This window comes from Ooceraea biroi, chromosome 1 (assembly GCF_003672135.1).
Source record: "Ooceraea biroi isolate clonal line C1 chromosome 1, Obir_v5.4, whole genome shotgun sequence".
NCBI classification, from domain to species: Eukaryota; Metazoa; Arthropoda; class Insecta; order Hymenoptera; family Formicidae; genus Ooceraea; species Ooceraea biroi.
In genome coordinates, this window is record NC_039506.1 from 3,285,465 (window position 1) to 3,308,155 (window position 22,691).

Consider the following 22,691-nt stretch of genomic DNA (forward strand, 5'->3'; position numbering starts at 1 on the left):
TTAATTTTTTATGCCTGTAAGTAATGTCAGATCGTCATTTATTACTCTGAATCACGATGTATGGTTATTTAGACGCGATTTTTCAATTCGAAAATGTCAAACCCGGAATAGCGAAGTTGCATGAAGTTTAACGTACAAAGTAAGTAACGGATAAAATACAGTTATTTACCGTATCAGAGATACGGAATATTAGGGTAATTAAAAATCGCGAAATTAATTGCGCAAGATTAATTAAAGATTAATGTAGTAGATATTTTAAATTCGGAATAGCAAAGTTACATGAATGATCAATGTACAAAGTAACGGGTAAAATACAGTTATTTACCATATATCCCAGATACGGAATGTCAGGGTAATATAAAAATCGGAAAATTAATTGTGCTGAATTAATGAGCACTCAAATAGTCTCATGTATTATTAAATAGTCCTATTACTTACTGTACTTGACTGTTAAATTCTGTCATCAAGCAAATTTTATTTTATTCGAGATACAGAAAATATCTCGATAAATATCGTTTGCAGAAAAGACAGTTTATTAAGTTAAATTATTATGATTTTGCAATTATGTACATTTCTATTTTATATTGCATATTTAATTTGAACTTGTATGTTCGAATATATTCTAAAAAAAAAATAAGAAACACATACAAAAGAAAGAGAGAGAGATTATAATATTCTTAGAGAAACAGAAATAATTTTTCTTGCGTTATTTTGTTTTATTCTGAGATGTTCTTCCGAGATATATTTGGAAATAAAACGTTATTTGTTTCGAAGAAACAACACCTTGGGAGTAACCTTTAACGGTAAATTTTTCGACGAGTTCGCAACTAACTAGGCGCTGTAAAACGGACTTCAGAGTATATTATATCTGTCCTAATAAATACCAAATAATTACTTATACGCTAGCGCACTCTTCTCTCTCTCTCTCCCTCCTTTTTTTACATTTACAACGTAACATGCAATGTGACATGATTAAAGCCAAACAAAACAGGGGAGTGTAAACCTTAATGCAAAATTAATAAGCAGAGCATATACGCATAGCTCACTACACGCGGGTCTGTGCATTGTGATGCGATTGTGCGCAGGTCAAGGTGTTCGAGTGAAAGTACGAAATATCAGCAATCACTGAATAAATCTTCTATAAGAAGCTGGGCGGACGTTCGTATAGAATTATTGCGCCAAACGTGCCATTACACGGAGGTAACAACGCGATATTATCGCTCGGGACGCATCAGATAACTGTAACGATTTTCCTTTATCGTGCAATTACTTCCTCGAGTATCGAAAGCACATAACTGCACTCATATATACCCTCGTGCATGCTCCTGATCATCGTGCGGACGTTCCATTTGTTGATGATTATTCGTTTATCTATAATTGCGCAATTGTAATTTGCAGTTGCATCACTGAACTGGTACCTCTCGAGATTGCGCCGAGCTGTTGCTTTCGACGGCATCAACGACAGCCGCGGATGAATTCTCATGAGCAATAAGAGGCCTCGATCGTTTCCCGATAATTCGATGATAGGAATTTAATGGGCCCGAGTAATATTACGGCCGCTGCGCTTTCCGCGGAAGCCTAATTCTCACATTTAGAATTCTCTCGGAACATTATCGCGACGAGCGACATTATTGCGCAAGAGATACACGTCGTTTTTTGCAACATCGCGGCTCGAGCGATGCCGGTCCGGCTTGTTAACAGCTTCCAAGCTGCGCCAGTTTACACGTGGATCCTCCTCTTTCGATCCGCGTGTAAACTGGCGCAGTTGGTTTGCGATCATTTCCACGAGTTATTACTTTTGTTCTGCAGCTTGCGGTTCTGTTTCAATTAAATGATAAAATTTATGAGAGAAGAGACTTTGTGCCTTTTTCCGCCGAAGATTGACTCTCGTCCTCTTTAAGCGTACTGCTTCTTTCGAATAATCTCTATAAACGTTATCTGCTGGTATTATTAATAATCAGTTCTACGTGATGGATGTCCGCCTGTTGTTTTTCTTTCTCTCGAAATCTTCTGGTTTTAGCTCGCATGTCGTTAATATTATTAATCCGTATGATGATATATACATACGTCAGCACCGCGTTTTTATACGTCGCAAACGCTTTGCAAACAAGAAAACGTCTCCCGCGTTTCCTGTCATCATCTTTTTGCAGCATCAGCCACTTTCTAAAGCGCGCGCTGCGCGTACTACAGCGCGTACAGCGCAGTTTGCAGTTTCTGGAAAAGTAACAAATAATTTAAGAATGGAATGTTTTTTCCATTTGCGGACCGCGTGTTTAGCCTCGGGACGCGCGCTAGGTAATTATGAAGGAACGCGTCGCGTATATCATGGCGAAAAGGGGATGTTGACAGGTGTTCCTGCTGACAAAGGCAAGATGTATAAGTACATTTAATACTCTGCGATTAGTATACTAAATTTGTACGGTAATCAGATATCCGACGAGGCAAGGTGATTCGTTCCGCGGCGAATTATGGGCCTGGAAGCGAAGCACAAAACAAGAAACACAGGAACTTGATCCATGAAGGTGGACTACCGCTCGCGGATCGGCAATCATCATGAATCAGCTTCAGCATCTGCGATTTACCTGCACGACAAACTTTCACTATTCTCTCATCTCATTATGCTAACGGATAGTCATCTAAACAAATTCTCGTCCCCGAGATGCGCCTGAGATCGCTCTTGAAATTCGAAGAGGAATCACAAACGCGCGTGCTTATAAAAATAAGAAATATTTTATATAATTTGTAACACTTCTGATTCATCTTTTCTCGCTTCCTCTCTTTCCCATTAAAGAAATCTAGGGGAGAGAAAGAAGGAGAGGAAGAAAGTATCGCGTGTGATGTATGTTTCACATGTACGGAATTACATAAATATAGATAGAAGGAGTGACATCATCATGCTTGTTTGTGAGAAAGCACATCTCGATGACCGAGAGGCGCGTTAATATTGGCGAACTAATTACAGGAATATTCCCATTAATTCCGGATAAGATCGCACGCGTACGCCATGAGAATTATCACAATACAACGCGCGTCGTATCATCCACGCACATCGCGACTGATATATTCGCGGCGGCGCGTAGCGTGCGAAAGTGCGTCTAGGAATCGAACAGCTGGTTATCCCATTTAAAAAAAAGAAAAAAAAACCATCCAGCACATTTGCGCGCGTGTGTATGTCGGCGTCTGTGCGAGGAAGGAAGAGGACTTTCGCTCGTTCGCCATCGCGTATGCGGGTCGCGTTCTCGCACGCGGATCCAGGCGTTTGCCAGCTTTTTTTTCTGAAGATCCGTCGCTCCTGTCGCCGTGCTGTCGACTTTCAATACGGCGAGGAATACGCGTTTCACGCGGATGTATTGTTGCCGACGCGATGCGACGCTGCGGATTGTTGAGCGTTCCCAGCTGCACGGCGACAACTGCGCGGTGCTCCTGGAAGTGCTTCTGATGATAGATTTAATCTGATCTAATTCATGAGGATGAGCTCTTCGTAATAATCCTCGCTCTAGGATACGTAAGCTTTAATCTACCTCATCGCTTTTCTTTTTCTTCTTCTTACCTCCCTTCTGTTTTCTGTCTCTCTTAGTCGTATGCGGCGTAATGAGGTGAGATGCGAGCGGCCAGACGAGACGAAGATGAGCAAGACGGTTTCCAGGTTAGATCAGAACTTCTTCTCTCTTGATTGCCGCACAAGCGCAACCAGCCCGCATACCAGTCCATCCATGAAGGAATGGAAAGCAGCTCCTCGCCGCGAAATCTGACGAATTCAATCCAAAGGAAGGTACAAAGCTGCGCCTCTGCATAGAACAATCCAATTGGCAATGTTAAAAAAACAAGGTTTGTGTGCGTCGATGTATATTAATTATGTAAACTGATATGCAATAGTTACTTTGACGCAAGCTAATGTAAGAGATCAGCGATGAGGTAAGCGTAGAAGGAAGAAAAAAAGCAAAAGAAGAGAGGTCGCTATAAGAAATTTATTTATTTGTTATTATTTTATTTAATTGTGCCTCCTTGCAAAACTCAAAAGAGATTTCATAATAATTATGTGTTGCGTTAGGATCAAAGCCCGTGCTATTAAGTACGATTGAGAGCTCTCGTACAACTCGAGATTTCTCGCAGCGGACAGGATCAATTTTCGTCACTCGAGGCCCAATTAACGGGACGCGAAACGTGTTATCAACGTGACACGCGCGGGTAAAATCTAGAATGCAGACTCCACAAAAATAATAACGCGCGCCGCGTTGCAACACGCCCGGCGACGTTGAGAGCGTCCGCGTCGCCGCGTCGCGTCGGCGATGCGCTCACTCGGGAAATATTCAGCGAGTCTACACGAGCACCTCGCACCATCTGTGATGGGGTAATTGTGGATGTCGTAGTGATGACAGCGTCGTAATTGTGTCCCGTAATGCAGTCAAATTTGTCGCATAATTGCGGTACTGTGCGGACGCAACGCTCGGAAATGCGAAGCGCGTATATATACGCTCCTTTCTCACGTGGGAATTCTCACGTTTGGCCCCGGACAATGATACGTGACGGCACAATCATCTTTCTTCTTTAATCGCTCGCATGTAAATATTATTACTTTTCGAGGGTAATTCGTAATTATACGAGAATGCAAATGAGATCGTTAAGTCCGAGATGGAGCCTGGAAATTGAGAATCTCGCGGGAATGAGACGGGACGACGGCGACTTCTGCGTATATCTTCTGCGAAAAGCTGAAAAGTCTTTCCCACAGAGAAAGACAGAGAGAAAGGAACGGGAATGGTGAAGCAAGGCGAGCCGGTGATCGCGTAGTGGGACCAACAAAGTTACCTGGATCGACAACAGATACTTTTCTCGGCAGTAACCACCAAGACACCATGACGACACGATCACTCGCGTCGCCCCCGATGCGACGACCGTCGGCCGTTGGTCTAATCACCGCGTTTCTCCTTGTCGCGGCAGCACGTAAGTCTCAAAATGAGCTTTAATTTATTTCGTAAATTAAAATTTGCAAAGTACCTTCGGAAAATATTGTTTTCAGACACGCGACAATAAATTGATTTAATTTGAAGTTCGTATAATAGTTAGAGTTTATCATACCTCGATCTTCCTCGATGAGGATATCTTGAAATCGCGAGATTTGCATAAATCGCTGCGACGTGGCACAGCATGTATACGTTTGCTTGAAAAATATTCTATCTGAATTATTACTGAATTTTTATCGAGTTCTCCGAAATGTAGTGTGTTTTAATTCTTGATAGTGACCTAAGAGGTTTATTATGCTATTAAGAGAATCAAGCTATAACTTACGTTTGATCGGGACTCTTTCGTGGCACATTAAACGACGTCCTTGATGAAAAGTGAGGGGATTAAAGACCCGGCGACGTTGTATCAAATTATCGTCGGGATATTATCTTCGCGGCAGGCTACATTACACAAAATTACAGAATACGTTGAAGTTACGCGTAAATATAATAATATCGGTATCCGCGAAATTTTCTTTGATCAAAATCGTCATCCGTGTATTTGGTACGACGTGGTTTCATCGCGAGATGATTTTGTCTTGGAACTTGAAGCCGCAGGAATGTGCTTCCATCGCGTTATTCGGGTTAGTTAGAATATCCGCACGCGATTTCGCAGATTGTTGCCCCGTTGTCCACTCTACTTACCGCTAACTTGTGGCTTCGCATCCTGGGACGACTTCACGCTCCGTGTTTTTGCTCGTACCATTTTCAGCGCATACTTTAGAAAGCAAGGTGAAATTATATGATACCAGCTTGCAATTAGCAGTTGCATTCGATCTAAAAACCGATGTCCAATTTCCTCGTTTCGTAAGAAAAAAAGGCGGTAGATAAATCACGCCGGAGATCTTGCTGGAAGTCTCACTGGCAGAAGAAACAAGTCAATTGTTTTAGAAATAGATAGATTTGCTCAGGGGAAACCAATCAAATGTATGTCAATTATTTTGCAAATTTTAATAATAACACATACCATACAGATTTTTAATACATAAACGTTACACGTAACGTTTCGTACGAACAATGTAGACGCTTGATGTCTACAAAAAAACGAGCCGACTGAGAATTCCGTAGAGAATTAAATGCTGAAACTTGAGGATGCGAATCTGTGCGAAGAGGAGGCGACGGATGAAAACGAAAGGGCGATAACACCGCGTCGGCGGACCTCCTGACATTTCCAGGCTTCCAGGAGGTGAAAGCGGGAGGCGGATAACCGTAATTGGCCATCCGTACATAATACAAGTTCCGAGTCCGCGATGTCGCAATCCTGTATGCGAATAGTCGGACCAAACTGTTCGTGACATAAATAATTTCGATTGATGCTGTGTGTTGGAGTTATAGTTTGAGAGAGAGAGAGAGAGATAGCAATACTATATATATTTATTTTTCATATTGTGTCTTCTTCTATCTTCTCTATCTTCAGAAACTCGTTGAGAATGCAACGTCAATCAGTTACTTGATCAACGATTGAAACTGTGAAACTTTTCATTGTTGCTTGAATTTTTTCATATTTCTATATTTTCATATTTCATATTCACACTTTTATAATTATTTAAATCTGATCGAGATTCGAAAAACTCGCTTAAATCGCACGTTGTGTACCGAGTCCGAGCAGCGTTCGCGTTAGAAAATTCTTATCTTCGACTGTATCAGTCCTAATAATGTCCTGAACGTTTGCCTCGTTTGAGTATTCTGCAGCATTCTGAAAACCGCGTCCGTTGAATCCGCGTCGCGGAAATGCATGCAACCGTGCGACCTTGATTAATGCGCGCGGCGCGCCAATCTTCCCTGTCCTAACGTTTGTGGACGGACGATAACTCTGTCCTTCTACGGAATCCTAACGGTACCCGGACGAGCAAAGGGTTCGATTTAACGAGGTAGTCGATGCAGCCCGCTTCTACGATCAATCGGAACCGTGCGGCAGCCGCTGTTTCGCGTTACTTATTTAGTACACGTGCATGACGTTCCAACGTTTGCCATTAACCCAGCAAACACAAAATATAACTATTATATAACACAGAAGTAACACGTAATATAACAACTGTTATATGTTATTAATGTTGAGGTTGCATAATTTACTTTGTAACTGCAATATAACTGCGTTATAAAACTGTTATATTGCTCTGTTATACATTGGTTATAATAATATAACAGTAATATAACTGAAATATGCGATATTATATAACTGTAATATTTGCATATTCTGTCTATGTTATATATCATTTTTAACATTCAGATGTCGAGTTGTCCGGTAGATGGCTTCGTTTCTCGCATGCAAAATATAATACAAAATATATATAGGAACGGTGATCACGGCAGGGCACAACTTGTATCGTAAGTCCATTTCTACGATGAAGTGGTACGTTTTTGAACGAATAATAAATAAGAGGAAAGTACGAACTTGTACATAACGTTTAGGAAAATAAATTAAACATGCACCTGTAGTTGTAGAGAGAGGAAGAAAGAATAAATAATATATATTCCATTTATATAACATTTAAATAACATTTTAGTAACACGTTATATTATTGTTATATTACTGCAATTTCGTTCGAGTGGGAAATTACAACTAACATATACGTTATATGTAACGAACATGTTATATTGCGTGTTACATTCTGTTATATTATGGCAATATCATTGTTATATGACTGTGTTTGCTGGGAAGCCTCTGCTACAATGATCTTCAGTAGTATCTACAAGTTCCTACAATTGTACCGATGATACTTGAGACGGTTATTTTCAGTCGCAAAGTTAGTCGTAGTCGTAGTCGCTGGACAATTGAACCTACTTGAGCGACTACGACTACTTCGCGATCGGAAATAATTGTCTCAAGCGATTATCGATGCAAGATTGCGACTTAACGAACGATTCTGCGACTTTATTGTAGCGGAGGCTTTACTCGTGTCATGATTGTTTCGATGTCGTTGTCATCGTCGATGTGTGACCAAAATAATTAGTTGTATTCCGCCAGAGTACTTAAATAACGAAAATTCCTTTAGCCGACCAATCTGGCAAATTTTATTAATTACTAAATACACATGTATGTATAATTAATAAAATTTGTCAGATTGGTCGGTTAAGGGGGGAGCCTGCTTTAGAACGTTGAAAATAAGGTATAATTTTACGAATTTTTTTGGAGAAACTATACAGCGGATCATTATAAAACTTTGATGCATTTATTAGTACATGTTTAAAGATAAAAAAAATTATTTTTTGATTTGAATATATCGCCTGCAGAGGTCGTCCTGGAGGCATCTTAGTGCAGCCGGCATTGCAAATTGGTGAGCATTCTCCTGCCTCCAAATTTCATCCAAACTGAAAAATTGAAATATTTTCTCGTTATTTATGAATTCCCATCGTCGATGAACCTTTAATATTCATAAAAACATTAAGTTAAACAATTACTTTTGCATGAAAAAGTTCAACAACTTTGCCTAAAAATCGTACTTTTGTGTTCTAAGCTCCACCATTTTGGCACTTTTCAACTTTTTTCTTCTCTCTTTGGTTCATCGACGATGGGAATTCATAAATAACGAGAACATATTTCAATTTTTCAGTTTAGACGAAATTTGGAGGCAGGAGAATGCTCACCAATTTGCAATGCCGGCGACGCGGCTGCACTAAGATGCCTCCAGGACGACCTCTACAAGCGATATATTCAAATCAAAAAATAATTTTTTTTATCCTTAAACATGTACTAATAAATGCATCAAAGTTTTATAATGATCCGCTGCATAGTTTCTCCAAAAACAATTCGTAAAATATACCTTATTTTCAGCGTTCTAAAGCAGGCTCCCCCCTTAAAGGAATTTTCATTATTATTATTTTCATACACACAATCCGTTGATCTTGGCTGAAAAATATGGATCTCTCTTCGCAGTCTAGGGAAGCATTAGAAACACGGATCTGAAGACATCCGTGACATACTGAAGACGTACCAAAGCCGTACGTGCTCTTGGCGAGCTGCCAGCGTACCGCGACCGAACTGTGCAGCTGTCTGTGATTCGCTTTGTAAGAGCTGAGATACGTTTGCGGAATCCAGTTTTGCCTATGATGAGCACGAAGCTCGTAACGATCTGTACCAGTCTGTATGGGTGCAGACACGATCAATCGTAGCCGATGTTTATTTGCAAAGACGAAGTATCCGTTATCTACCGTTATCTGCCGGCTGCCGTATTTGGGAGCACGTCTATCAGCGGCGATGTAAATGGAATATATTATTCTAACAAACTCAATAAACTCGCGTGCGCGCATTATTACGTGTAGTACCGGTTCTTCCGCGAGTTCCTGCAGCCGTCTCTTCGATGATAACGCGGCTGAATGGTATGCGGAGGTGCGCATGGTGTAACGTCGCATCCTTTTACTGTTTAAGGAATCGTTTCCACGGCCGCGGATTAGACGCATCTAAGCAAACCAGATGTATAATGTTACGTCAAAGCTCGTGAAACTCGATTATTGATCAGTAATTCACAGCAGTGAAATATATTACGCGTTTTGAGAGTTCAACGTAATGATTAACAATTGATTAAAAATCTTTTCCTGCCATTTGTTATACTTTCCGATAAATCAGAAATTTTACAAATGAGTTTTGTCATTGGTACGTGTAGGAAGAAATAAAGTACTGCGATATACATGAACGCAAACACTTTCATGTTTTGTATTCACGCTACGCGCATTAATTACTTAGAAAAAGGAACGAGCATGCCAGCATTCTTCCTTTTTTCTTACGAGACTACTTGCTACTTACATCTGGAAGATGCTACTTGCATACTTGTATTACGTAATGCGATACGCGATTAATTATTCACTTATGGTATCCTGTTGTTATTAGTTTCACTACAATTATGCTAATTCTCTGCAGTTTATTATTTGCTGCAATCTTCAGCAATCGTCCGGATGCAGAATCTGAGATAAACAATGAAAAATCATTTAACAGGTTTAATAATTGTGAGACCGTTATATCATGCATAAAATCGAACTTTGTTTATGACATTATTTGTCTAGTCTTATCACTTTATTATCGCGTACTGTTCAGCCAAACGTACAAGCTAACGATAATTAATTAGAAATTTATTTTGTTGACAGAAATATGTAGCGGAGCGTATTACGGAAAATTGCTCGGTAAATTGTCTGAACTTCATCATGGCGTGAGTGGCGAAGTTTATGCCGTTGATGCAAGGACGCTATTTATCAAGGATTTTACCTACGATGGCGAAGGTCCAGGTTGGTACAGCTGAATAATTTTAATGTAACGACCGTGCAATTTCGGTAATAAATTAGATTATTTTGACATTTATTTGTGTTGGTTTTCAATGCCAGATAAATCGTTTGAAATCACACGATAAATAAGCTTTATTAATTTCTTATTTTTGCAGAATTGGAATAAAAATTGAAATAACATATTTTTAATAATGATAATGTTTTGTAGCATAAATACGGAAATGTATTATCTCATAGAGGTGTTTTTCTTTCTTCGTACAAATTGTATCACGATGTGTCATGATCGGTTTTAGAGTAAACGAATACCGTAAAGGCTTTTCCGCTTGATGATTTTTGAAAAGATGCGCAAAAAATTACGGGAAGACTTTCCCTCGGCCTGATAGGCTGACCGCGATCAATTTCTATACCGGAAAAACTTTCCCGAATCTCTCTAACACGTATATATTATTCGTGACGTGCTAACAAGTCGGCTGGCTGCTCAAGATTCCCGTTCCCGATTAATGGGATATATCTAGATGCTTATTAGAGCTTCACGATCTCAAAGCGTGCAACATGTTTGCGCTTAAACTAGCTTTGTCGTCATTGATAAGTGCAAGGATCTTATCTAAGACTTGTACGAAGAAGCAACTGTTACAGGAGAGATGATAAAAATTTGGAGAATGTACCGAGACTTTTTCCACTCGGTCAATTTACTCGAATCCTTTCACACGAGTTATCTTTATGAATGCGAAAGGATTAAAGTGAATTACACTTCTTAGCTTTCAGTAAACTGCAACTTCTTGCAAACACCGATGTCTAATTGAATTTAATAATAAAGATCGCAATAAAGATACCGAGAATGAGAACAGACGATACTTGCAGCTGCCTTTTTTTATGCTGGGAACGGCAAAGGACCAAGCAACAACAACGGGTTCCGAGTGCGAGACGAACACGGAACGTAAGTAAAATCGAAGTGGCAAAAAGCAATATTAAAATTATCATGTAATTAAAAATGTAATTAAATGATTTTATTTATGATTTTTTATTTTATTTTATTTTAATGATTTTATTAAATGTAATTGAATGAAATATAATTATTGTAACATAGAAATGGTCATTACGACATTTGAGCTTTTCATCAAATCTGAATCGTCCGCCTATTTGATTAATCGTACTATTGATTTCCTCTTTCGTCTCGCAGTACGAACGTTCTCAAACGGTACCGCAGGAAGGACATCACGCTGACCTTACCAGAGGGCAAGACCTTGAACAATATCAAATGGTTTTCGGTTTGGTGCGAGGAGTTCTCAGTAAGTAACAGACATATACGCTCGTGACCTTGGGGTCCCATGCGACATCGGTTGTACTTGCTCCTCGCGGAAAACCGGTATCATTTTCTCGACGTACAACTTTCACACTCATACAGGCCTGCCGGTCGTTCGAAGTCCGTTAAGTGAATGGAATATGGCATACACAACACCGTACAAGCTTGCCGTATATTCACGATTGTATCGGGATTTTTTCGGAGTTTTTCATAGTTATCAATTAGGTCTTTGAAACGTTCAGTATTCAAAAGTTTTCTCTCACTGGAATACTTTATATTTTGTTCCTCGAAGTAGAACAAGCGTGGAAAGTGATCCACTTCGGGACCGCTATTTGATTTTTTTTTCGTTTTTCACTGCTGCAGCGAAACGTCCATTTACGTACTGGTACATTACATAAAGAACAAGAAAATATTAGCACGCGATGTTTATCAGATTCTAATAGTGTAATTATACGATCTGTTTATGTCGTGTATACTTAATACATGCCCTACGTCCTTACGCACAGAGAATTATTTCTGTTCAGGTAAATTTCGGTGACGTTAAAATACCGCGAGGCTTTGACTATCCGAAACCACTGAAACTGAAATCATTGAGCGGCATACACGGCGTCGGTTCGGAGCCGGTCGTTATCGTGGATGCTCAAACTCTTCTGATACCTAGCTTCAGTTACGACGGAGAAGCACCTGGCAAGTTCTCTTATTAATAATAATAGTTTTATACAATACTTTAGTAGTTATACTTCTACAGGGTGATTCGTATAAAGTGACCGATTTAATTATTAGTGAAATTTGAAGACGTATGAAAAAAGAGTTTATACCGATATGTTCAGTACAAAGGGGGACACCATATAACGGATACGATTATTTTATGAGTGGAGGCGTTGAGGACGTTTCAAAGTCAACTTCTTTTTTTAATGGGATGCTGTATTTTTTATTTTATAGGATAGTAGCCCTTTTTAATATAATAGCCCTTTTTAATTCAATGATACATTACATAAAAACATTCAAGGTCAATCAAGGCCAAAAATACATGATAAAATAAAATTCAAATGTATGATCTGTATATCCGTCTGTCGTTCGCTTTGGCTCTCAGTATGTCTAGGTCTATGTTTATGAGCTGTGTTTTCTTTGGAAACTGCTATCATAATGTTATTATTACGAAGATTGTAAGGACAAGTGATGCTTACAAACGTTGTGAGTGCCAAAGCGAACGCAGCCTTAGTATGAGATTAGTCGTAGCACTGAACGTAATGGCTAATTACAATAATTCACAAATTGTAGACGTTTTGATAACTTTTGGTGAATGTGGAAAAAATGCAGCTGAAACTGCAAGAGTATTAAATGAACGGTATCCAGATCGACATAGACATAGTGCCCGTTCAATATTACGGATTATATCACGAGCAAGACAATTTATCTGCGTCGTCGAGTTCAAGGTCAAAACTTTGAACATTTATTGTGAAGAACAGAAATACAGATCATACATTTGAATTTTATTTTATCATGTATTTTTGGCCTTGATTGATCTTGAATGTTTTTATGTAATGTATCATTAAATTTATATTAAAAAGGGCTACTATCCTACAAAATAAAAAATACAGCATCCCATTAAAAAAAGAAGTTGACTTTGAAATGTCCTCAACGCCTCCACTCATAAAATAATCGTATCCGTTATATGGTGTCCCCCTTTGTACTGAACATATCGGTATAAACTCTTTTTTCATATGTCTTCAAATTTCACTAATAATTAAATCGGTCACTTTATACGAATCACCCTGTATATGGAGAGTAGAAATTATTAGTCGGCGAATAATTAAAATAACTTTACTAACATTAAAATAAAATAATAAACGCATCTATATATTGCAAAATAAATTTATTATATAGAGTACACAAAAAATTAATATGAATGACAAAATTGTTTTGTGTAGATGCCAAGTTCTGGGTAGGCGCGGGTCCGACGCCCTCGCCGCAAGGTATCCGGGTACCCGACGAGAACGGAAAGGAGCAACCGTTGCGCCGCTACGACCGCAAGACGATCGTTCTGACATTACCAGGTGACTTGACGGTTCATCAACTCGGTCACTTCGGAGTGTGGTGCGAGGCCTTCGCCGTAGATTTCGGTCACGTGCAAATTCCACACAATATGAACGTACCGCCGTCCCTCAAGATGCTGGGAGTCTCGCCGCAGGTATGTCGGATGTACTTTATGCGGAATGGGACACGTAGTGTGGGAGAACGCATTGGCATGCTCGTAATGCACTATAATGCATCGCATAATTATTTATGACTTGATTGCACGATTGTTTGCACATTTAATTACACAATTATTGAAACAAATGGTGATTACGAGTGACGTCGACTGACTTTTTCGGCGAAACTGTCTGTTCTTCGGCTTTTTCGTTTTTGAATATTTTTGGATTAAAAGTAATTGTCGATCACTTGGTCGACAATTGTGCTTCTTAACAGACGTTAGGTTCGACGTGTGTGTTGCTCCGAGTTTTAACAGTGGACGATACAACCCTTTAATCCAGTATTTGATTAACGGCTTACACATGGAACGATATATTCATTGAATGAGTAAACTGTTTAACGAATAAGTACATTTCGCATTCTACGTCCTTCCACCCCAATCCACTCTAATCTTCGTACAACTCGGAGATAACTAGAAGAGAAATTAAAAGTCACTTACGATTTGATCGGTATAGCTTTACGGTGACAGCTTGCGCCGCTATTCAGTGCAAATTTCAGAATAATAGTTTCCACCATGAAATTTACGCTCTCGTCCTCTCTATTGCTGTCGCTTCCGCTCGCCTCGCGAGCGAGCAAGCCCAAACACCCAGCAATGGCTCATGGATAAAAACCCTGTCTCTGTCCTTGTGTTGCAGAACGTGCATCGCGGAGGGCAGGGACAGTTGGGGCCGCTAACAAGTGCATACGAGATTTCTTCTTTCGTTTCCTCGCCGCCCTCCCCCCTCGCAATCTCGTTCGCGAGCTCGCTCTCGCAGCAACACCATCGCCCGACGACCTATCGACCGCTTCTCCGCCGGGACGATCAGATCCAAGTAGTCCAACCCGCGGAGCAATCTTACACGTCGGCCGCGAGCTATCAGCAGCGGTATTATCGCACAGCCGACGACGGAACGTCGTCGACGTCCTCGTATCGCCAACCAGTCGCGCGTTCTCGCTTTCTGGCCGAGCCGCAGCAAAATTCATATGCGAGACTCCTGCATTTGCAGGGGGATAGAAGGATCGACTCGTTCGTGCGCTACTGACCGCGAACGCGTGATTTCCCATCCTCCCTGAGTGTCATCCGCCCCGTGTGTGAATACACGAAGATGCCCTCCGCTTGCCGCACCGCTCTCACCGCAATTTAGGAAATTTCGAATTTTCCGACGTTTACCTCTCGCAGCCACGCTGTTTTAAACGATGCTTTGCCTTGGATCTGTTGTTTCACACGGAGATACTAAATGTTGTTTCGTTCATTCTGAACCGCGCGGGTTTGTTTTTCAGGGAACAAAACGCGCAAGATATTAAACTAGAATGTTGAAGTTGAGATGAGATTTTTCGTGTTCCGTTGAGATGTCATATACGAGAAGAAAAAAGGTTTGCATCGAGTAAAATTGAGTAAATTAGCAGCGTGTTAGATTTTTATTTGTTTTTTTTTAATTACGCTGAAAACTTATACTTAGCAGTTTCTTATATCTATTGTTCATGAATTTGTCCGTCAAATGTTTGATAACCGTGGAAAAATGAGGAATTTCTTAAATATTCATTTTTTACTTTAATTAATTTTTTATATTAAAGTTTTACTTATTTTTATATCTGAGGATTTACAATTTTTTCTTCTGACGTATGTATGTATATATCTATACGGGTGGTATGTATACGTACGCGTATAATATATATGTGTATATATATGTATGCACACACATATTCGTTTACGCGCGCATGTGTGTACTATATTTTTGATATTTTTGATATTTTTGTATCCATTTTCTACATATATATATATATATATTATGTATTATACATTCTAAATAAACGTATTTTTTACAATTGGAGCTTTGTATATATTCCCAAGCATGATTTTATAATACTTATATCTTTTAGTATTTTTTAGCACATTTTAGTAATTTTTAGTACATTTGTTCTACAAGGGTCTTTCTCTCGTAAATGTTAAAGTTAAATGAAGTTTAATTGACCCTCCAGCCTTTGTTTAAAAAAAAGTTATAAAGAGAAAGTAAGAGAGAATGCAAATATTAATTAACAATGAACTTTAATTGACATTTGTAACAGCGGTTCTGTAAGAAAGTTATATTTTACAATGCTGGATTATTGCTTCCACTTGGAATTGGCAGTAAATTGTTGTTAGTCTTACGCACGTCTGTCCCAGATAAAAATCTCACGGTGTGATTTCAGTCGAAACTTAACTGCGAAGTTCTCGAGGACAGCTTAGCTTTCGAGGTGCGATGGGCCGTAGCCGGAGATAGCATAGTTGTCCAACTCGTTGCGAAACTAGGTAAATATATTAAAAGTCGTTGTTTCTACGGATGAACAAGTACTTAAGAGATGCATGGAGCTAAACATAAATTCGCTTGTGACAGTCATTTTGCATAATTACAACGTTGAATTGATACGCCAGATAACGGACAATACATGTCCTTCGGATTGTCCGCGGATGTGGATAGGAGCATGATGCTCGGCGGGGACGTCACCGTCGCCTGGGTCGACAAGCAAACGTTGCAGGGATATGCCATCGATTATATCTTGGATGCAAAGTCTCAGTGCTCGGGACGTCGTGGTAGCTGCCCGGATGCGCGCATACAGGTATGCATGACGTAATGAGTGTACTTAAAGAATTAATGCGCTTCTGGATCTCTCCCGCATCTAAGAGTACAGTTCCGCAAACTGTAAATTACACTGGATTTGGTCTGATAATTCGAAATTACTCGTGTCTCGTAGGAAAACACGGACTCAGTGCGACTGCTGAATGCAGCCTTGGTGAACGGCTACAGCATCGTCACATACCAGAGATCACTGAAGGCCAGCGACGAATTGGACCGTCCGATACTGACAAACAGATCGCAAGCCATAATCTGGGCTATCGGGCCGTTGAACGAAAGACAGGAGGTCAGTTTTCACAGCCACTATTTGAAAACCGATCGGTTCATCGAGTTCAGCAGACCGCCTGCGTGGAACTGCCCCATGCCCGATCAAGAACAGACCTCAGCCTACACTGACGCAAGCAGCAATCAAGTGAGCATCGTAATTGTGCTTCATTACATTCAAAATTAAAATTCGGTCGCCATTCTTTGTTACGGGTAAAATAAAATTTCTTTTACAAAGTCGAAAAAAAATATTAGTAGAAGGTTTAATAACAAATTTATACGATGCTTATATAGAAAGCCAATTATAAAAATTAATATTTTTATACGGAAAATTTAAGTAATTTTAAGTTTCTTTAATAAACATGTTAAAAAATTGTAAACAATTTTAATTAATGAAATTAAGAATTCTTTAATAAATTAATCTGGTAAAGCAGCAGTTAAGCGTTGTCACGAGGAGGCCGCAACGTAATCAGGCGACTCCTGCACCAGCTCCTACGAACGATGCTTGGGAGATACCACCCATTCAATGTTACGAGCCAGAAGATGGTGTTTTGTACGCGCAGATGGGTCCCACCGGTGGAAAACATGGCTATCCGGCTATTACCGGTAAAGAATATTAGAGGAAAGTCCCCGATTATGAGATACCATATCGATTTTGCCGAATGTAAGGAAATCTATAGGCAGAATTTAAAAATGTAATACGTTCTCTTGAAGAGAATTTAATAAGCTTTAGGTTGGTGAAATGAAAAATCTAATTTAAATATTATTTTTTCTGAAAATTAAAAAAATTTGAAAAAAGAGCTTTACGCAAGATCGCGAAAGTGTGCTCCTAATATAAGATACCTTGAGAAATTGGTGTTAAAAGTGCAAAATACATCAGTATTGCAAGTAAAAAACTTTATTAGATATTTTTATAAAAATACTGCTGCCACAGCCTTCGCCAAATCTTCACGATTCCACTGTCAACGCTTCCTCGTTTCTCTAACCTCCATAGTCAGATTCTATAAAAATTAAATACACAAAAATTCGTAACATAAATTCGTATTAACTTTTCTTTAACCTTAACGTAGTATTTTCTTTCTTTGTATTACACTACATACTCTTCATATTCGAGCAATAATGATCTCATATTAAGAGTACCCTGAATATCTCATTATACGAGCCACGCGCCTAGCGGTTCCGCGATCATGAAATCTAACCTCTACAATTAAGCAATTCAACAAATCGCGTATTTTCCTGTTACTACGATTCTACTCTATCATTGCATACTGAATTTATTGCCAACCATTTCTTTATTATGTAATAAACAAGGTTTAAAGACTTAACTTAAGTTCCTTTGACATGTTCACAATTTCACAAACCTTTTCTTGCAAAAGCTAAACGCAATAACGAACAATGAATTTTTCACTAAATATATTTGACACCAAGAGTAATAAGTTTATGGTGGAATTAACAGATGGTACTCACTAGTTTAGCAGAAACTCCAGTATCTCATATTAGGAGCATATCTCATAATAGGGGATTCTCCTCTATAATACTCCACTTATACCAAAAATATTTTACCATTTCTTTTGTAAATTTGGGAACATAATGATCGAATGTACTTGGAATTCAAGAAGCTGATTAACTTTCGATCTGTTAAGCATATTTCTCGTGCGAGAAAGTACTCAAGAGAATGACAAGAAAGCCCCGTTTGTGTCTGTGAACTGCAGAAACCGGTCTTCACTTCACTTTTTCCAGGTCACGTCGGCTGGGGAATCTCCTGGTACATTAACGGATTACTGATACCTGAGATCAATGTGGTTCGGGGTAGGAGATACACTTTCGTCGTAGAAGGCGGTTTAGATGCTGAAACGCCGGCGCGTTATCATCCGTTCTACATCACGGACGACCCAGTAGGTGGTTACCAGCACAAGACGCCCGAGGAGAAAGCGGTAAACCCTTTTTGCACACGGAACATTTTCGAAAATGATATATTATCTTGCTCCGCCTTGATTTGCATGATGCCAAATAAACCGGTTATATTTAATCATCTGTATCTGAAAAAGAAATTAAAAATTCATAAAGGAAAAATAATCAAGCATGAATTTATTAAATTAATTGTTTGTGCACTAATGTGTTCAGGTTTTTGCACTTTTGCGAACGCACCAGTCGTCGAATCATAACAGAATTTAATTTCTTTGTTATCGAATTGCCCAATGATCTTTTAGTCTCAATAAAAGAATGCATGCAAGTGCACATTGCACATAAAGCTCTGCTTAAATGCAAATTATCGATTCGTAATGGTTTCTCTTACTGTTTCACTTTACTGTCCAATAGAAAGTGAAGATATTTGCTGGCGTGCGTCGACAACGCGGCAAAGTTATTCCCACAGGCGTGGGTCGCCTCTGCAATTGGGTGCCAGATCAGAATCAGCCGCCCGCGGACGAATTCGCATCCTTCGGCGCTTATCAACGCACTCTGGTTCTCGAGTGTGATCACGGCGAGCCAGGCATCGTGGAGTGGACTCCAGACGAAAATACACCCGATACTGTGTATTATCAGGTCAGATCAAATAGTCTCCAGTTAAATATTAATAACAAAATGATTCCATCGAAAATTGAGTTTGATTGCATATTGGTGTCACAAGCTAATTTCAGTTACATATTATTTTATGTAATTTAAACTGTTCTGATTTGCAAGTAAACGTTATGCGAGCTAATTATTGACAGCACTATGTAATTAACTTTTCATCAGTATGATATCAATTAATTTGTTTTATTTATATTTATAATATAAATTTTATATTTATTTTATATTTATATTTATAACATATGTATTTTTTTTCTAGAGCTTGTACATGATAATATATCTGTGAGTTACTCGCGCAAGAACTATTGTACGGTATTTCCAAATGGATTCCTAATTTTTTACTGCATACTTTTTCCAGTGTTTCACGCATCGTTACTTAGGCTGGAAGATCAATGTTCACGACAGTTGTGATGCCAGTGAAGCCTCATCGGCGGCCAGTGAGAAGCACGAGGTGTACGCTGAGCCGGCAAAGAGTCATCAGGGAGCGCACGATCTAGAGTATGGCGCCAGTATAGCTGTAGCGAGCAAGGTAAAGCCAACGGCGGAGTTCCTACATCAACAGCATGTTCATCATTCTCATCGCGAATACGGTCATCGTTATCCCCATCATCATTTGACGACTAACCCCGCCAGCAAGCTAAGTGTCTCACACCACCCGCAGTTACTAACGAACGCCAATAACGATTACGATCGCTTGTCGCCATCATCATCATCATCATCATCATCATCATCATCATCATCGTCCAAGAACTCGTACGAGACACGTCTAAAGAACGCAGATGACGAGGAAACCTTGCAGCAGCAACATGGGCTAGCCCATAAGCAATCACTGTCTCATCCGCAACTCACGGAGCTCGCGCGGGACGTTCCGGCCACTAACCAGCAATTGTCTAACCTCGTTGCAGATCACCAACGGCCAACGTCACTGACAAGCCACGGGACGAAGTTGCCGTACGTAGCGACGGCCAGCAGCAACGCGCAGTTACCACCGTATTCCCGAGCGCCGCATCATTACGCGAGCAATTACCATCACTACGTCCGCCATCAGCTTACTCCGCTCCCCCATCGTTATCATCATCAGCCTGAACCTCAGAGGACCCAACTGATGATCATCCGTCGACCGGTGACATTAACGCGCCGTCCGATGTTACAGACGCTACAGACCTCTAATATGGTAACAGCGGCCGGGCTGACGCTGCCGTTCCCGTTGCCGTTGCCGTTGCCGTTGCCGTCACAGCAACGGCCGATTTACATCGAGCGGAAGAAGTCCGTTTACCGGCCCACCGCCGTCGTCGCGACGACGCTGAAGGCGACGTCCGAGAAAGCGGCGTCCGCGGCATCCAACAACGTGCCGCGTGACAAGTTCGTCAAGATTGACACGAAGCAACGGAGTACGAAACTCGAGGCGAAGGTGGGCGCAGATGCCGCGGCCTCGGACGTCACCGAGGGTCTCACCGGTCCCACGTGGAAGGTCCTGAAGCCTGCGCGCAACACCGGCTTCGATCCCGATTCCATAGTCATCGAGGGCGGCTTTAAGCCGATCATCAGGAATACCGTCGACGGGGAAGACTTCGCGCAGGAGCGAATCTCGGGCGCGACAGCCGCGTGGCGGGACGAGGTGTACGGGAAAAGCTCAGACTATCGGACGATCGACGAGTTCTCACCCGTCTTTGTACCCTCGCCGCCCGTGACGACGTCCACGATCGCCGACGGCGGCGGCAGGAAGCGACGAAAGAAGACCTCGCCGTCGCGTACCTCGCCGCGCTTCGACGAGCTCGATGACATGGAGATGGCGGCCGATCACAGGCTGGACACTTACTACCTGCCGCCGATCGCGCATACGAGACCGGAGCAGCTACCACCCGCCTCCCCTTCTGGCGTCCTCGTCACTTACGACGGCAAGAAGCTGAAGGACTCCACCGGGCTGGCCAGATCCCTGGTCGACGCCGGGCATCGTAACAGGGGTAGACTAACGTCGGACATTCTCAGCAGGACGCCGCAGTTCGGTAAATTTCGGGGAGAGCTCCCGCCGCCGATCCCCGGGGAGGCGCGCAGGAACGGCACCGCGTACGGTAGAAGGCATCGTCCGCCGCCCGTCGATCCGTCCCGCGATTTCCTGCCGAAGACGAGGCTCACGCTGGTGGAGAGATCGAAGAGATCGCCGCGCGAGAACCGCACGATGTCCAGCGTGGATTTCCAGCAAGACGGCGACGGACATTTCGAGCACGATGGGCACTGGGAAAGCGATCGGGTCGGGGCGGTCGGCGGCGGAGGGGCTCCTCGTGGCAATCTCGGCTGCACGATCGTGCTGATCGCGATCGCGGCGCGTCTCGCTATTTGAAATGCGCGACGATCGGCCGAGAAAGATATATGATTGACTTTTCACTCTGGAGCGCCGGGAGAATCAAGATGCGTCGGTCGTCCGTGCGCTCTCGCGGGATACAGGACCGCTCGGAAAAATAATGGACAATATACTCCAACTGCGTTAACACCGGGGAAAGGCAATTACTAATCACGACAACTACTGGTTTCCTATAAAGTAGTACAATCCGCCTGTCAAGCTCGCGTCTCGCGCGTCTGGTATCTCCGCTTTCGCAATCCTCTCTCGATCGTGTTCTTTGCATAATGCAGCACAGCGTATTGTTGCCAGGATATTTCTTGAAGATAATCATTATAGTAGGAAAGTACAACGGACGGCTTTTCTTAGTCGTTGATTTTCTCACGACACGTCTTTTACGTATCATTGTCTACGAAGGAAATAAAACAAGCTTTATCTTTATTACTTTATTATTTTCATTAATCGACATCCGTGCACGTTTGCTTTTATATATTTAACACTGGGGAACAGTTTTACAATATTTAGCAGGAGAATTGCAGTTATACATAGATATATTATGTAAAATATTAATATATATATTTTTCAGAGAAATACACAAAAATAATATATGTATCTTGCAATAATTATTGATTAATCAGCCAAAGGTTGAAAATGGTAACTGGAAGATGCAAGTTTGTAATTTCAGAAAACTATTACATTATAAACATTGCTTTTTGTATCTGCGTGATAAAAAAATTGATTGAATTTTAATAAACTAGAGTCTAGACGAGGAAGACAGACGCATAAAAACCCGATCGAGCCTCAAAACTGCCGATTGGCAACTGGCGCTAGAGGCGTTTGCAGCAACAGGTATTTGTTGAGTTTTGCTGGCATATTTGTAAATAAATTAAGGCAATTATTAATAAAGCTAATCTTGACATAGGTCTCCAAGTTGTTGTATTATTCTAGTTTTAAATACGATAAAGAACAATTTTGTTTCTCGCTAGAATTACATCAAACTTCAGTACATGCATGGTTAGATCAATTGCAACAAGTTAATTAAAAACATCTGTGGAAAAATATGGTATCCAATAATATATTTGTTTAACGAAAATTGATCGAGTAAGTAACAGAAAGTTGAATAAACCCTGAAGTTTTTTACTTCGAGCATC

General features: G+C 40.8%; 1 protein-coding gene and 1 long non-coding RNA gene across 10 annotated transcripts; one reads left to right on the top strand and one right to left on the bottom strand.

Moving 5' to 3' along the window:
- Positions 1-13: 13 nt before the first annotated feature.
- LOC105280385 (protein Skeletor, isoforms B/C) lies at positions 14-22,470 on the top strand. Of its 9 annotated transcripts, none has more exons than XM_020032010.2 (16): positions 14-139; positions 3,578-3,828; positions 4,730-4,941; positions 10,083-10,220; positions 11,079-11,154; positions 11,398-11,506; positions 12,045-12,207; positions 13,452-13,711; positions 15,943-16,042; positions 16,166-16,350; positions 16,486-16,779; positions 17,063-17,237; positions 18,372-18,565; positions 18,951-19,175; positions 19,561-19,731; positions 20,356-22,470. In XM_020032010.2, exons 3-16 carry the CDS (start codon positions 4,854-4,856, stop codon positions 21,541-21,543), a joined length of 3,366 nt encoding a protein of 1,121 aa, XP_019887569.1. In that variant the 5' UTR covers positions 14-139; positions 3,578-3,828; positions 4,730-4,853; the 3' UTR covers positions 21,544-22,470. The 9 variants fall into 9 exon arrangements, 7 of the variants coding, with proteins under 7 accessions (XP_019887569.1, XP_026829942.1, XP_019887570.1 ...); XM_026974141.1 differs by having other exon boundaries at positions 17,066-17,237; XM_020032011.2 differs by lacking the exon at positions 20,356-22,470 and adding an exon at positions 20,108-20,264.
- Positions 18,210-18,508, bottom strand: LOC105280384. The gene is made up of 2 exons (XR_894120.1): positions 18,420-18,508; positions 18,210-18,337 (listed from the first exon to the last, which is right to left on the bottom strand). It is a non-coding gene; the product is annotated as an uncharacterized LOC105280384 (long non-coding RNA).
- Positions 22,471-22,691: the final 221 nt, after the last annotated feature.

What these genes read in the sequence shown, in the direction of transcription:
- LOC105280385 (XM_011340900.3), top strand. Translation starts at nt 4,854, where the DNA reads ATGACGACACGATCACTCGCGTCGCCCCCGATGCGACGACCGTCGGCC. An exon ending in TGGCTATCCGGCTATTACCG is followed by an intron (nt 17,238 to 18,371) that starts GTAAAGAATATT and finishes CACTTTTTCCAG; the next exon opens with GTCACGTCGGCTGGGGAATC. An exon ending in AGACGCCCGAGGAGAAAGCG is followed by an intron (nt 18,566 to 18,950) that starts GTAAACCCTTTT and finishes ACTGTCCAATAG; the next exon opens with AAAGTGAAGATATTTGCTGG.